This window comes from Pseudophryne corroboree, chromosome 6 (genome assembly GCF_028390025.1).
Source record: "Pseudophryne corroboree isolate aPseCor3 chromosome 6, aPseCor3.hap2, whole genome shotgun sequence".
NCBI lineage: Eukaryota > Metazoa > Chordata > Amphibia > Anura > Myobatrachidae > Pseudophryne > Pseudophryne corroboree.
The window spans coordinates 306,325,232-306,342,546 of record NC_086449.1 but is presented as its reverse complement, the minus strand read 5'-3'; the positions used below and the strand labels follow the sequence as shown (position 1 = coordinate 306,342,546).

The 17,315-nt window shown below is 45.9% G+C and overlaps 1 protein-coding gene across 3 annotated transcripts in view; it reads left to right on the top strand.

Moving 5' to 3' along the window:
* The first annotated feature begins 2,566 nt into the window (after window positions 1-2,566).
* The window catches only part of THSD4 (thrombospondin type 1 domain containing 4), a 1,279,073-nt gene continuing 1,264,324 nt past the window's right edge, over window positions 2,567-17,315 (top strand). Inside the window, exon 1 of one of the 3 annotated variants that reach the window (XM_063926205.1) lies at window positions 2,567-2,946. Coding sequence is in view for 2 of the 3 variants with exons in the window: in XM_063926206.1 (XP_063782276.1) it covers window positions 3,359-3,407 (49 nt within the window). In the remaining variant the exon portion in view is untranslated. Of the gene's footprint in view, window positions 2,947-3,301; window positions 3,408-17,315 lie in introns of those variants that run through there. The other 2 variants (XM_063926206.1, XM_063926204.1) reach the window with 2 other exon arrangements.

Sequence of the window (17,315 nt, the reverse complement as noted above, 5' to 3'; positions counted from 1 at the left end):
AGTACATGGTATATATTTCTGCATCAGGAGACAGGACACTGAAATAATCAATAATCATCAGGGGCAGAAACCAAAGATTAGTTTCTGTTGTAGGAAGCATGGAATAGAAAATAGTCTAAGAGAGAGAAAAGCACATGAGGGGAGAGGGCCCTGCCCATGAGAGCTTACATTCTGAAGGGGCAGACAGACAGATGTGACACAGATGGGGTAGAAGTGAACATAGAACAGAGGGCTAGTATGAGAGACAGCTGGGTTTGATAAATAAGTGTCTTAGAGAGCCAATTTAAAGTTGTGTAGAGAGGTGGAGAGTCTGATAGGGAGATGTGGAGAATTCCGGAGGTAGGTAGCACCACGGCCAAAATCTTGGAGGCAGGAATGGCAAGAAGAAATCAGTTGGCAGGAGAGGCAGCATGCATTTGTGGAGTGAAGAGGGCGGGAGTGTAAAGGGAGATTAGGTCAGAAATGTAAATAGGAGAGGAATGGATAAGGGCTTTGTGAGTGTAAGAAACTATAATTTAATTCAGAAGGGGAAGGGGAGCCAGTGTAGGGCTTGTAAGTGGGGGTGGGGGGGGGGGGGGGGGGTGGACGTAGTATGTAGTATAGTATTTATATTGTTCTTTGTTTTGCTAACTCTTGTACAGTGCTGTGTAAACCTTGTGGTGCCTATCGAATACATAATAATAATAATAATAATAATAATAATAGTAATAATAATAACAATAACAACAACCATATACAGTAGGCTTTGCCTGTAGTCCACACCACAGGATCATTAGGGGCCTGAGTTTTTTCAGCAAAATTTGGTTTCCGGAACATGGTGGGTGCCATGTTTTCGTGCACCTGTGCATGTGCAGTAGACTCCAGCATAGTGCTGGAGCCTACTGGGATGTGCAGAGGAGGGGGCCACCATTAGTCTGCACACAGGCCCCGTCCTCTGCTAATTGCCCCTGGGTTTGTGATAGGCTCCTCTGCAGAAATCTGACACTACACACAGTGTCGGTTTCAGGAATTGGAGCTGGTGCTTGATGGAGGCTGCGGAAGGGGCATCAGAAGGTCACTCTCCTGCTACTATGCCTCCATAAGCTTAAAGCAGTTTTCACCATCTGCATATGGAGTAAACTAACATGGCCACAGTTTGGTACTGTACATAGAGGTCAGATCTTACACGCCACTGAAAATAATGGGGACTACGATCTGCAGGGCTAATTAGCTAAAAACTGAAATCTCATGCATTTGGCGGTTAGTACATAGCAGGAGTACATAAAGTTACGCAGAAACTGCAGCTGCTAAATAATTTTAAGAAAAAAAAAGTTGATACTACTGTATACCTCCCAACATGGGGCCTCATTCCGAGTTGATCACACCAAGCAACATTTTGCTGCTGGTGCAATCAACTAATCTCCGCTTATGGGGGGGGGGGGGGGGGGGGGGGAGGGGGTGTATTTTAGAATAGCAGGGCTGTGAATGCTTGTGCAGCCCTGCTATGCTAAAAAAGTTTGCTGCAAAACAAGACCAGGGTAAGAGCTACTTACCCTGTGTGACGGATCCAGCGATGAAGGTCCCGGGCCTGGCGTCAGACATCCGCCCTCCAAACGCCTTGCCACGCCTGTGTTGGACTCACCCCGTCTGGAAAATGGTGAGTATCCACCCCGGAACGCCTTCCGTCTGTCCATCTTCTTGCGATCGCTGGGCAACGACGTGTGTGCGCAATGTGCATGCATGTGCATTTCCGACCCGTTCGCACCGCAAAACCTCTGTATGCAAATGGGTCAGAATGACCCCCATGATCCTCTCCATGGGGGACACAATGCTCTGCTCCTGCTCCTGGATTTTTCTCTTAATTTATGATTGTCAGCACCTGTTTTGAATAGGTGAATGGATTAGAAAGGTGTTTCACTACGGTGATGGCAATCATAAATTAAGAGGGAAGCCCAGGAGCAGAGCATTCTGTCCCTCCCGGAGAGGGTCATGTTGGGAGGGGTGTAGTACTGGTGACCGGCGGTCAGGAGACCGCCGGTCAGCTTACCGACGCCGGGATCCCGGTAGCATACCGACGCCGGGATCCCGGCGGGGAGGAGCGAGTGCAGCAAGCCCCTTGCGGGCTCGCTGCGCTCGCCACGCTGCGGGCTCGGTGGCGACCTGCGGTCGCCACGGGTTCTATTCCCACTCTATGGGTGTCGTGGACACCCACGAGTGGAAATAGTCCCTTTTGGTCGGCATGCCGACCATCGGGATAGTGAGCCGACGGGCTGGTGGAGGAGGTCATGTGACTGTCGGTCAGCTGACCGGCGTTCACATGAATACCACCCGTTGGGAGGTATGCGTGTAGGCCTATTATAAATTGGAAATGATTTCCAAAATATTTACAAAATATTCTACCTTGCAATCACTATGTCATTCTTTAATTTATGTTTTTGTATTATTTTTTATTTACCAAGTTACATTACTGTGTCCTGTAATTGTATAATGGGACTTATAGTCCCACTGCAGTTGCAAAGTCTGATGTACAGTAGGTAGACAAGCTACACAACAAATGAATGTAACTTTTCTTCATTTCAGTCATACTGTTTGACCAGCAGGTGGGAGTAGAGAGCACAGTCTTTGCTCCGGTCTACCCTGCAGTTGACAGTGCATGTCCCAAATAAAACAAGTAGTGTAACACTCGTGGGACGGAGCTGCATGGAGAGAAGCTTCCCCCTTTCCCACAGCGTGGAGTTGCCAAGGAACTGGAGTGAACCTGCGATTTTTCGCTGTATCTGCTCTCCTCCGTTGTAGGGACTGTGTTAATTTTTACTTTTTTATTAGTTATTTTTGTTGCAGTTGATTTCCGATCACTGGAGAAAGTGAGTGTACTTGGATAGTAATCATTTGTGTCCTTTTTTAAACAATTTGGGGAATTTGGACGACAGGGAGAGACCTGGAGACGCACAGGATTCAGCAATCCAGGTAAACTACGTGGGGATCTCGGGAAGAATGCTTGTTTCATCTGTGCAATGCTACTACTATGGAGATGTCTGTTATCTTTAAACAAATGATACAAAGTGCTATTCTGATATTATGTACAACATTTATATAGTGCTTGGTTCGTATTCTATACCATAAAAAAGTTTAATTTATTGCACATTTCTGAATATTCGAATATGCCTGAGTGTGTGATTTATATACTGTCCGCAATAGAACTGTGTGTAGGACTTAACGTGTAGAGATGTGTTGCGCGATTTATGGCTGTCAGACCACATTGGTACTTTAGATCTTAGGGAGCACCTGTCAGGTAGGTGGAGCAGACCATGGCCCCTCTGGATCTGCAGGAACTCCAGTAGTGTTGGAGCCGCGTGTGTGCTCTTTGTAAATCCCTTTGATGATTCTGTCTGTTGTTACCTGTCCTCTCTTCCTCTTGACACATGCAGGTAAAGGCGAGTTGCGTTGCTCCAGGGCTCGTGAGCAAAGTGATAAATCCGCAGATTAAACAGCTGTCTGCATAATGCTGGGAGTCTGTATGTGTATAATTTTAATTTACCTCGAGGAAGGTATTGAGGTTTTTTTTTATTTTTATGAGTATTATGTTTCAAATCTGCCAACAAGTGTTGTTATAAATCAGACATTTGTCAAGGGAAAACGAGTGACACAAAATTTGCTGTTTGCAGGAAGTGAAGGAATTAAATGTAACTTATTTTAAAGAATGTTCTTGTTCCAGCCAGTGATTTCAGAGTTAAAAACGGGGCTTTATTCCTGTACTATTTGTAGGACCACATATTTATGATCCCTAGGCTGCAGGTACAGTAAATGTTAGTGTTATTCATTTCTTGGAAACAAAATGATATAATGTAACAGGCTAGATTTGAGCACAATGTTTCCTGTTTGTAAACTCAACCGTGCCATTCATCATCACCTGCTCCTATTGCCAGTTAGCAAAGCAACTAACACCTGCTTTAAAATTAAAATCTGTAATTCAAGTATTTGTGGTGTTTACACATAATGGAAGCAACTATTTTCTCTTTACATATTCAGGACAACCATTATGTAGACTGAATCAATATTCAAAGTTAAGTAGATTGATTGGCTACATTATTTGGAATATTTTGTCATTCCTCAAAATGACAGCCTCACCATTGGGTAAAGGACACATTAGCAATCATTTAATTGTGTCTAACATTTTGAGAGCTTTTAACATACTTAGGGGGTAATTCAATTAGCCACGGGGTTTACCCCATGACTAATTGACGTGCCAGACCTATTCAATTAGCAGGTTTACCTGCGTGTGAGTTTCTGCAGTCCCACACGTGAGTCCCCAGGGTTGGACTGAAGAGTCTACGTAAAAAAATAATAATAAAAAAAAAATAATCGGTCGTGCGTGGGGGAAAAAACACATTGATTCTGTGGTTTTCTGCATGTGAATCCTGATTTTTGGCCTTGGGGGGGAAAAAAAGACTATTTTATTGAATAGCCTTTCCCCATGCCGTGGGTTTTTTGCCGGTAATTAGTCACTGTGTGTTAACCCCCACGGCTGATTTGAATACCCCCTTGAGGGGGGGGGGGGGGTTTATTAAAGCTTAGAGAGATGTACAATTGTGAGAAATAAAGTACTGACTAATTAGTTCTAATTTACATTTTGCACAAGTAACTCACAGACACAGTGGTTATTACTTACGCTGTCCCTGCAGTTTAAGTTTAGTACATAGCAGGGATAGTTTAATTGAAAATAAAAAGATCCATACCTCCCAACATGACCCTCTCCAGGGAGGACAAAATGCTCTGCTCCTGGTCCTTCCTCTTAATTTGAGATTGCCGTCACCTGTTTTGTATGGGTCTACTATGTTATGCCGGCACTTGGGATCCTGACTGCCGACATGCCGGCGAGCGCAAAAGAGCCCTTTGCGGGCTCGCTGCGCATGCTGCTCTGTGGGCACGGTATCTCCCTCCAGGGGTGTCATGGACTCCCCAAGAGGGAGAATAGTTGTCGGTATACCAGCTGTCAGGATCCTGGCGTCGGTATGCTGAGCGCCAGAATCCCGACAGCCAGCATATCCAATATCTCCCGTTTTGAACAGGTTAATTGATAAGAACGGTGTTTCAGCACAGGTGATGGCAATCATAAACTAAGGAAGGAGTCCTGGAGAGGGTCATTTTGGGAGGAATGAAGATCTGTTATGATGCAGGTTGTTAATAATCGTGGCAGTGCTGCAATTATTAATGCACAGGCCCGTTAGGGTCACTCCTAATAGAGAGGCTTAATTATTAGTTATATAATAACCCTTTGCCACTGACAAGAAAATCCCAGGCTATTGCTTGTGATCCCTGGATTTTTGTCAGTGGAATTGGCTCATCCTGGGTCCAGCACCCAGGGAACCCAACCCTGCTAGCAAGCAGGGTTTTACCTTGTAGGACCCAGGTAAGACTCAGTGTAACCTTGCATTTTTATCTAAAAGGGGTACTAGTGAGGTGTGTTCTGTCCTGCCAGACACAGTAGCACAGATAACATAAGGTGCAGCTAAAGATAGTAGCAAGACATAACCCAAACAGATACAATGAATGAAACATACGAACTGTATATACTGTACTTATGCCAAAGCATTACGTATATCATTACAAAATTCAGCATCTGTGCGCACATTTCCTCATGTTACTCCACTTGAGAAGTGTTATGTTTTACACAGGAAATTCCTAAAACCAAATTCCTTTTAAGTGTTCATAGACACATCAAATGAGACTTGCAAATATGATCTAACAAAACTCCAGCTTATCACACACCACTACCATATTTATTAAACTTATGAGTGCCTCTACCAGACATATCAAGTAGACAATAGGGGCAATTCAGAGATGGACGCGCATCTGTATGTTTGAATGGAGAGGGAGAGGCGGTGCTTACTGGGTGCATTCCGGACAACGCAGGCATCACACGCAGCTATTCCAAGAAAAAAAAATGTCACCGGAGGACTGCCTGCATTGGCAGGGGTCAACCTCAGATCAATGCATCCGCAAACTGTGAGTATCCACGGACTCCAGTGATGTCTTGACGCCGGCCATGGTCTTGGCATTGTCCATTGTGAGCACACAAAAATCAGGCGTGGTCATGGATCACAGTGGCGTGTTGCGAGTCACAAGGGTTCAGCTTTGCAGCATGCCCCGTTTCTCCATGTGTCGGGCAGCCAAGCAGAGCTCAAAGCAGTAGAGCTGCTTGACTAGCCCAGGCATCTCTACGCTTGGCTGGACCGGCACATAAGGATATTCACCCTTCTGCCATTTGAAAGAAGTGCCAGATAGGAAGTCCAGCCCTGAAGGGACCTTCATTATTAATTCTATTAATGGGTCCGGTATGATATACTGGCAGACGGGATGTCAGCTGTCAGTATACCGACAGCAGCATCCAGTCTGACGGAATACCAGCAGCGAGTCCCTCTTGTGCCGGTGAGCCCAGTGGCGCGCTTCACTCTCTTTAGGTTCTATACCCACTAGGTTGGTGGCATGGACCCACCAACCGAGTGGGAATTACGGCCGGGTATCTGTATGCCAGCCATCAGCAAAATGCCGGCTATTGGGATTCTGGCGTCAGTCTCCTTAACGCCAGGATCCCGAGTAGCGGCATTTTCACTACATCCCTTATTCATCATTAATAAGTATATAGCGGTGACCTCTGCTGGCCATCTTTGGTGCTGCTCTGCTGTGATAGGAGATCCAACACCACACCAATAACAAATGAATTAGGTATAATTCATCGATTAGCACTGGCCTGGCCAACCTGTGGCTCTCCAGCTGTTGTGAAACTACACATCCCAGCATGCCCTGCCACAGGTTTTCTATTAGGGAATGCTAAAACAGTGGCAGGGCATGCTACGATGTGTCGTTTCGCAACAGCTTGAGAGCCACAAATTGGCAAGTCCTGGATTAGCATATACCTGCCCAGGAGACATAATTATGGATATTGCAATGTTACATAATAGCTATTGGCAAATAATAATTGATATTTCCTTAGTGGCTGGTCGGAAATAGGCACAGTACCAACTTTATACAGTACCTTTACGAACACCTGGCTGCTGCAGGTGCACACCATTTTGCTTGCCCAGTGGTGTCCAGTCACTTATCTACATAGTGAATGTTGCTCTGTGGTGACGGTGGTGGGGAGTTTAAAATTACCACAGATTTACAGTTGTGAGGGTGCCAAAATATTAACCAAAGATCAAAAGTAACAAAGAAAACTAATGGGACAATTGTAATCCGCGTGAAGAGTGTTAGTTGTCGGTACAGTGATGTGTAACTGTCTGCAACGGCACCCAAACTACCACCCCACAAAAATCTTTACTTATGGCCCCTTTTACATCAGCAATTTTTTTGCTGCAGTGTGCTGATCTCTTGATCGCCAGGTTGGGGGATTGGGAGTATTAAACATGTTTAAAAATCCCAATACTCTGATCCTGATCATTTTTAACATGGTTAATTTCCATGATTACCTAACAGATCACCGATCATTGATGGCTGAGTGTTGATGGATCGTGAAATCGTGGCCTCAGATGTGTAGTGGCCATTGTTCGCAACCGCAAATTAATTGCCAGTAAGTGAATTTCCCCCTAAGAGTCAGGTGTGCAGAAGTTTCATAATAATGTTGAAGTAGAAATTTCCTTTCTACTTAATTGCTATGCCTTTCACAGAGCACTGTCTGTTTTCTCGTGTGTGCAATGAATTGTAGCCTGCATGGGCAACAGGAGTGGTGCTGGGGTTACTACTGGGGTGCCAGGAGTGTTGCTCCTTATTCCTAACACACAGACAAAAAATCTGTAAACCACAATATGCATATATAATCATTATTCAAATTTATAAAAAAATATTGTTCATAATAAAATATAATCCGTGCAGTAACTTGACATTTTAGCACTGTGTGCAAGAAACGGCATTGGCGCACCCCCCCCCCCCCCCATATTTAAGATAGTGCCGTTGGAAGGTATGCCAGGTAGAGCCCACATTATGCCAGATAGAAAGGAGGAAGTGGTGCATACTTACCGACAATCTGGCTGCCCCCCTCCGGGAGGAGGCAGCCAGGTCGGAGCAGCGGGGGTGTGGAGATGCGTCTTGATGACGCTTAGGGGCGGGGTTGGGGGCGTGGCTGCACGATCACGTCATCGTGGCCCCGCCCCTGTCTAGCAATGCCGTTAATATTGACATTGCAAGGCAGGGCCAGGATGACGCGAATCGCGTCATCTGACTCCCGGACCGAGCACTTTGAACTGCGCCGCCGGGGGTTATGTAGGTGATGCGGGTGGGTTGCGGGTGGTGGGAACTCGTCCGGGAGACTTGCCTTTTCATCCGGGGGGCCGGGAGCGCCACCCGATTTTCGGGAGCCTCCCGGCCATACCGGGAGAGTAGGCAAGTATGAAGTGGTGTGTGTGAGTGTGTGTGTGTGTGTGTGTGTGTCTGTGTCTGCATGTCCGTCACTTTCAAAGTGTCCAGTGATCTTTGCTCAGCATGCAATCCTGCAGCAACGTCTCCATGTAGCTGTGTCTGGACTCCGGTCTCTAACACTGTCAGCCAGGTAAGTGCTCTTAGAAGTATATAGTGTGCCCCGATCTCCATGCCTCAAGGGTGTAAGTCATAATAAATTGCATCTTAGGGGGCCACTGGAATTGCCTCGCAGGTGTTTTCCTCAACCCCTTGCCATAAAAAGAACATCAATGGCCAGCTGCTATTCCATTTAATTAATGTGAGCTTTCACTGTAGATATCTAAAAAATTCTTAAAATGAAAATTAGCTGTGTTTTGGTAGAAGTGCAGTTTTCTATGTTGTATTCTATAAATGTTATGAAACCATTACATCATGAAAAAAATATTGCAGCAAAACATGAGAGCCTTCTGTCATGAAAATTGCAAAAAAAGTATAAGACCCTCTACCTTTTGGTATGTTTATTTTATTTTTGTTATCTAGTTATATTTAACATAAAAAATTCAAATAGATTCCATTCCCATACCCCCCCCCCCCTCTCCTTCCTTCCTACCGATTCTGACATTTGTCTTCCCTGTATCTGGTGAGGAAGTCAATGCCCTCATCCATTCCTCACTCCCCTCCACATCCCCACTTCAGCCTATCCCCTCCCGCCTCCTCTGCTACCTCTCTATTTCTGCATGTTCCCATCTTGCCCATCTCCTCAATCTCTCACTCTCATCAAGCACTCTCCCTTCTGCCTTCAAGGATACTCTTGTCTCCCCTAATCTTAAAAAAACCTAACCTTGATCCAACCACTCTCTCCAACTGCCAACCCATCTCTCTCCTCCGTTTTGCTTCCAAACTCCTTGAACATATAGCCTACAACAGCCTGTCTTTCTTTCCTCCAACTCGCTGCTTGACCCATTCCAGTCTGGTTTCCATCCTTTTCACTACACCACTACTCTTTGCTTATTCTCCTTGACCTCTCTGCTGCAGTTCACACTGTGGACTGCCCTCTCCTCTTACAAAAGCTTTACTCCCTTGGTCTGCGTGATACTGCCCTCTCCTGGCTGTTCTACCTCTCTGACTGATCCTTCCCTTTCTTGTCTCATAACTCCACCCCCACTTCCTCTACCAGTAGGTGTTCCTGAAGGTTCTGTTTTTGGACCTCTCCTTTTCGCTCTACACATCCTCTTTAGGTAAGCTCATTAGCTCTTTTGACTTACAATATCATCTCTACGCTGATGATACTCAAATCTGCCTTTCCTCCCCTCACCTTTCCCCCGCTCTCCTCACTTGTTCTCCAACTGTCTCTCTGCTATCTTTTAATTACACCTCCCACATTTTTCATAATCTATTGATGGCACTACTATCTGCTCTAGCCCCCAAGAGTGCTGTCTTGGAGTAATCCTTGACTCCTTCAAACCACACATTCATTACCTCTCACAAATCTGCAGTTTCCACCTCAAAAACATTTCCAGGATCTGACCCTGTCTCACCCAGGAAGCTGCTAAGACACTCATCCACTCACTGGTCATTGGACCACTCCAAATTGGACTACTGTAATCTCCTTCTTTCTGGCCTACCTGACATATGCCTCTCTCCACTCCAATCTATCCTCTGTGCTGCTGCCCGTGTCATATTCCTCATCAAATGTACTACATTCAGTTCTCCTTTCTTACAAGCCCTTCACTGGCTCCCCTTCCCATGCAGAATCCACAAGCTTCTCACATTAACCTTCAAAGCCCTCACCTAATCTTCTCCCTCTTACATCTCTGACCTCATCTTTTTCTACACTCCCACCTGTCCTCTTCGCTCTGCTAATGCACACTGCCTTTCCTGCCAACTGATTAGCTCCTCCCACTCTTACCTACAAGATTTTGCATGTGCTGCTCTCTATTACTGGAATTCTCTACCTCTCCCCATCTGACTCTCCACCTCTCTACAAAACTTTAAACAGGCTCTCAAGACCGACTTCTTCACCAAACCCAGCCAACTGTCCTCCTAACCCTCTTGTCTATGCTCTCGGTCTACTTTTTCTGCGTCACCCCGATCTGTTAGCCCTTCGTCTTTTAGATTATAAGCGTGCAAGAGCAGGGCCTTCTCCCCTCATGTGCCTTTCCCTCTCTTACTTACACTATCTTATATGCAATATACCCTTTGGTGGCACCTACCGCCCCCCCCCCCCCCCCTATTCAGACCAGTCCTCCCCCCCCCTCCCTCCTACCCTCATCTCGCTGCCCCTCCTTCCCCGTTGCACTAGTGCCTCCAGAGCCACTGACCTCACAGCATGTCACTGCTGTAGTAGAGAAATATTATGACTAGTCATCTACCCCTAAAAACAGGTGACATGCTTGGAAATTAAAATACCCCTGCAGCATTCTCCCTGTCCATGGTTCTGAGACAGTACAACATATTAGCGAGATAATACCTCTAACAATATTACCTCTAAATATTACTGTACCTCTAACAATATTAATGCAATGATGAGATATATATATATATATATATATATATATATATATATCATTTTTAATCGAATATATTGAACTTTGCAGTATTGTTTTTCTTTTTTGGCACCCTTTATTTTTCTCTTTTGGCCCTGATGAAAAGCATGGAAATTCTGTATCCTATATGTAGTGAAGGCAAAGTCCTTTAACATTAAAGGAGATATTGCTTGCTCGGTTATTATTATTATTATTATTATTATTATCCTTTATTTATATGGCGCAACAAGGATTCCGCAGCGCCCAATTACAGAGTTCATAAATAATCAAACAGGAAAACAGCAACTTACAGTTGATGACAGTATAGGACAAGTACAGGGTAAATAAACATAGTTACATCAGCAGATGACACTGGAATAAGTATCAGGTGGCAGAATACTGCTGGAGTTGATGCAGTTGAAGATTATTAAAGTAAGAAAGGATAAGCACATGAGGGAAGAGGGTCCTGCTCATGAGAGCTTACATTCTAAAGGGGAGGGGAAGACAGACAGGGGTGACACAGATGGGGTACATGGAGAGTGTAGAACAGAGGGTTAGGATGAGATTTGGCTGGGTTTGGTGAAGAAGTTGGTCTTGAGAGCCCGTTTGAAGTTTTGTAGAGAGGTGGAGAGTCTGAGGGGGAGAGGTAGGGAATTCCAGAGAAGTGGTGCAGCACGCGAAAAATCTTGGAGGTAGGAGTGGGAGGAGGTAATCCGTAGGCAGGAAAGTCGTGGTGCATTAGCAGAGCGAAGAGGACGTGTGGGAATGTAAAGGGAGATAAGATCAGAGATGTAGATAGGAGAGGAGTGGGTGAGGGCTTTGTAAGCGAGTGTGAGAAGCTTGAAATGGATTCTGAAAGGGAAGGGGAGCCAGTGAAGGTCTAGTAAGAGAGGAGAGGTGGACGTAGTGCGTTTGGTGAGGAAAATGTTGCATTTCACATTTTAATAAGCCAGAAAAATATTGCAGTGTTGTAGGGGACTGATTTTTAGTTTGTTGCACATTATAAAATATGTACTGCATGTCCATATATTTTATTTCCTACCTCAGTAAATATAAATAATATTTAAAAAAGATATATTCATTGTGGTTTTTTTAGACTCTCAGTTAGAATCTCGTTATTCTACACCAGTAATTATATGCACGTATGTATTGCAAAAGTAAGATCTAAAACTATTTTTGGATGCCTCCTGTTGATCAGTATCTGGGAATCTGAAAGAGAGCTATATTTAATGAGTTAGCATTTGATCAAAATCTCTTAGAAATTGAAGTACCTTTCTTCATTTAATCATTTTTTAAATAACTAAGAAACCAATATAAATATTGCTTTTAAATTGACTGAATCTGCAGCATAAATTCTCTTGAATTTGGAATAGATTTATTTTGCTGTGTTTCAGATTTACTTTGAATGCATGAGATAAGCTTGTGTCTCATAGTAGTACATAGAAAAGGAAAGATATGTTGAATAGAATGTTTTTTTGCACTGTAACCAAAACAAATCTGTTCCAACCAGTTCAAAGGTGTACACGTTTGCACAGTAGAGAGAACACTGTGAGATGCAGAATATTATTTTTCACTCTCCTATGTTATGAGTTTAGTCCTAGCCCCGGCCAGATTCACATACTTCATATGACCTTGGCAAAATGTCAGCTGTATGTTGTTATATTGAGATTATATAATCATTAAAATAAAATTGAAAAAGATGGTTCCACTACGTGAATTCACGTTCCAGGTTCTAGGTCTTCTCTTTTAAAGAAAAAAAAAAATTAAAAATTAAAATAAAAACAATTTCTTTTTCCTGCAGGGGAAAAGTGCCAGGTAGAAATACTATAGAAAAGTTGTATATTCTTGCAGAATTCTTAGTAGGATTAGATGGACCACAAAGGCACCACAGGCCTTTAGATTCCATTGACATTGTTTGGGGGGAGGGAATACATACTGTACATAAAAAATGTGCCTTTGGGCTCTGCTTTCCCTCATCAGTTGTCTCTTGCTCTATACAGCACAAGAAGAGTTCATCGACATGAAATGTATTTTAAAGCATAAATTTAAAATAGGAACAAAGTGAACTAACCTCGTCATTAAACCTGCACATTTAGCAATGGGGTCAGAAGGTGGGTGCGGAGAGTGCTGCCCGCACCAGGGTGTGATGCCCAGAAGGGGGTGACACCAATCTGGGGGCTCCTCCGCAGGGGTGGTATTCATGTGACCGCCGGTCAGCTGACCGACAGTCACATGACCTCCTCCACCAGCCCGACGGGTCACTGTCCCGATGGTCGGCATGTCGACCAACAGGGACTATTTCCACTTGTGGGTGTCCACGACACCCATAGGGTGGGAATAGAACCCGTGGCGACCGCAGGTCGCCACCGAGCCCGCAAGGGGCTTGCTGCACTCGCCCCTCCCCGTCGGGATCCCGGCGTCGGTATGCTGCCGGGATCCCGGCGTCGGTAAGCTGACCGGCGGTCAGCCGTACTACACCCCTCCGCAGTGACAGGAGCCAGGTGCTGCAGTGTGAAATTCTGCTACAGCACCTGGCTCCTGTCATAGCAGAGGAGCCAACCGAGCTGCAGACAGTCTCCGGGGGCAGCCCAGTACAGCCCTGCATCTCCGGAGATGCTGGGCACGCCCCCGGAGTGACGATCTGAGAGGCCACGCCCATTTTTTTGCAGCAAACGTGCCTCCGCGCTAGCATAACAAGGGTTCGCACCAGGTGTCACCACACCCGGTGACGCCTCTGCATTTAGCCTTGTTACACAACTGTGAATTAACATCATGCATGCAGGTTCCTATGAAACACCTTGTATATGATGCAAACATTTTTTATATTGTACACTTTTACTGAATGTTATAATAAACATCAGATGTTTTATTAATTGCGGGCCTTGTGCCATTTTTTGGGTGTCTATGTTTCTGGTGTGAGGGTATTTTTCAGGAAAAAAATATCTGGCAGAGCACAAATAAGTAGTGATCTAAAATTTCACCGCTCCATCCCAGGCTGGGGTTTCAGTTAAGGTCTAGAACATGCTGTGAACAATTGTTGGGAGATTTAGCTTGTGAATTATTTATGGATTTTTTTTTTATGGACAATTACTTTTGATAATCTAGCGCCCTCTGGTTTCCATTTTGTCTACATTTCTGCTGTTCCTGCTAACAGGGATTCTACTGTGTGATCTCATTCTTTTCTTTCTTTCTTTCTTTCTTTCTTTCTTTCTTTCTTTCTTTCTTTCTTTCTTTCTTTCTTTCTTTCTTTCTTTCTTTTTTTCCCCTCTGGGGGGGGGGGGGGGGGGGGGGGGACTACAGAGCTGTTTTACCATAGTCGTACAGTAAAAGTCATAGGCATTTCTATAATGACTGCAGTGTGTGTGGTGCACTCAGGCCCCTGGGTCCAGGGGGGGACACACTGCACCCATATATTATACTTACCACTCCAGAGTCCTGCGGCGGCGACCCTCTAGTGCATGCATAAATCACTCAGAAAATGAGCGCCGTGGCCATTTCTGAGTGATTCGCTTATGCACACTGCAGAGGTCCCTGGGAACAAGGCGTTGGATCCATGTCCCCAGAGACCTGCGCATGTGCAGTAGACTCTTGAGAGGGCCCACAATGGATGCTAAACGCAGGTTCCCTCCTCTCTTAAAACGCCCCTGTGCCAGGTACATGCACCTTATAACAGGGACGTGCAGTCAGGGGAGGCAGTGCCTCCCCTGTCATAATGATTAAAATAATACAAAGAAGATACTTATGAAACATTTTCTGTGTCATAAGTATCTGCTTTAGCATTTATACTATTTTAATCATTATTATCTTTGTAAAAACTGTTTTTAAAGTTTTTTGGAGGCACCGCTTTTGGTGCCTCCTGATGTCAGTGTGAAAGGGCCGGAAGCAGGGGGCGGTGCCAAGCATTGGACAGCAAAAACCCATTGAAAAAAGCCCTGTAAGCGGCACCTAGTACAAGTGCTGCTGTGACAGGGACATGCTTTCATCCCATATGAGCTGCTAATCAGTGTCAGCTGCTAATCAGGGGGTTCTGCAGACCCTCACCTCCCTTAAATCTGTAATGTGTAAATGGGGGCTCTACCTGCCGTACTGTGTAAAAAGGGGACAATACCTGCCGTAATATGTGCAAGTGGCACTACAGTGTGGTGTAATTTGAATAATGGAGTCTATTGTACAGCTTAATATGCATTGGTGGTATTTTGTGGCCACGCCCCTATCCCCATGAAGCCATGCCCCTATATTTTTGTCACGTGCACTGGCCCTATTTTAAATATGAGGAGGGGGGGGGTGCCAATGCTGTTTCTTACACACATCGCTAAAATGTCTAGTACTGGTATGCAGGGACAGTTGTGTGCGGCGCAGCAAGAGAGCCCCAAGTCTCCTACCTTGAGCCGACTTCCACCTCACTCCAGTGGCATGCATTGAGGTCAGTGGCTGGTGAGGCACTGCAGCCATAATGTCCGCTGAGTCCGGCCAACGACACCTACCACCGTGGAACCAATGCCTGCTACCGCTGGCCTCCCTGAGGCCTTCTACCCCCACCACTAATGGCCACCGCCCCCACTGATGGCTTACAAAATCACCCACCATCAACTGCCCAGGCCCCCCGCCACTAATTTGCATCTCAGTCCAATACCGTTGCTGCCAATACCTGCAGCCAGCCTGCTCATAAAACTTGTGATGAGCAGGTGGCTAATATATTGTACATTTTTATCAACTAAATATTAGTGTTTGGGACTGGGGAGGGAGTGGGAGGAGGACATGAATGCAATTTTGTTGTCCAGTGCTTCCATTAACTTAATAATGCCGTGGGTACGGCGCTATTAATTTAATGGAAGTCCTGGACAACAAAATAGCCAGCAGTGGGTGACAGGGAGATGGTAACACCAGGTAGATGATAGCAGTGGGTGAGAGGGTGAAAGGGAGATGGTGACGAGAGAGAGAGGGTGACATCAGTCGCTGACAGGAAGAGTGCGACGCCAGGGTGCCGGGAGGTTGGCGGAAATCTTATATGACATGACTGACCGTCATGTCATATAAGTGTATGGGGCCCTTTACATTGTGACGTCCGATCCCCAGTGGCAAAGAGCAGCCTGAACAGGAATCTGGGGTTGGACAAAGAGTGAGAGAAGAGGAGAGGAGCTGGGATTGTGGGACCTCCATCCCCCTCTGGCCGGACTGCACTCTAGTTACTAGTATCGGAGTCTGGCGAAGTATGCCAGAGATGGGCAGTGATGACGGTGTCACAGGGGGTACACGGTACGGCAGGTATTGTCCCCTTTTACACGGTACGGCAGGTATTGTCCCCTTTTACACGGTACGGCAGGTATTGTCCCCTTTTACACAGCACAGTATGGCAGGTATTGTCCCCTTTTTACACAGTACAGCAGGTAGAGCCCCCATTTACACATTACAGATTTGGGGGAGGCGAGGGTCTGCAGAACCCCCTTATTAGCAGCTGACACTGGCAGCATGTCTGTGAATGGAGGGGGTGATGACAGAAAGCTGGGGTATGTGGGTATGTCAGTTGTGGGGACTGAGAAGGGTGGAGGCACAGGGGCAGCAGAGCTTGCACTCACCTCATGCTCCCCCGAGCCGTGCTGCTTGAAGTGGGTGGAGAGGGAGAAGGGGGCACCACCGCCCTGGAGTTCCACTGCTCCGGCTCCTGTCCCACGTGGATGGACTCGGTGGAGAAATCCCTCCAAGTTGCCCTGTGCGGGGAACTGCTGTTGGGTGCTCTGCATTGCTGTGGGCACTGCGTGGGCTCCGGCTAATGGGAAGAGTCTGGCAAGCACTGTCCCAGCATTGGCTGAAGGCAGGGACATCATCACTGGTATACGGGGCTGCCGTCTCTTATCTCTGGCCTGGCTAAGCCCCGCCTCCATGCAGAAGTGGCATGCAATACTAGCGCTGCAGTGCAGAGGCGGGCGGCGACAGAGTGATCGGCCAGCCGTGCAGGGCGGTGTTGCCAGATGGTGCGCCCTCAGTGTATATGCGCTGTGGGCAAGACACCACTGGCCCACGCTTAGTTACCATTCTGGCAGCCTGCATACACTTCCCTGGTCCGACGGCACCCCTCTCTACCAGGTCTGTCACTATACAGCAGGGACGTGTGGTGAGCTAAATGGCTCAGGAGACACTGGCGAACCCTAGAGCCAGATTTCCATTCAATATATAAGCCAAAGGGTACATCTGGGCATTATACACAGGTGCAGCAGTATAAACTCCTAGAAATTTGGTGAGTCTTTATCACAGATGTGCGAAAAAGATAGGTAAGTGGGGCACTGCCTCACCTGCCATAGACTTTTTACTCCAGAGTTTGGGCTATAAAAATTATTAGAATAATGCAAAGAAGATATTTCAAACAAATTATTAGTATTTTTCATATACTTTATTCAATCAAAACTCTGGTTTAAATGT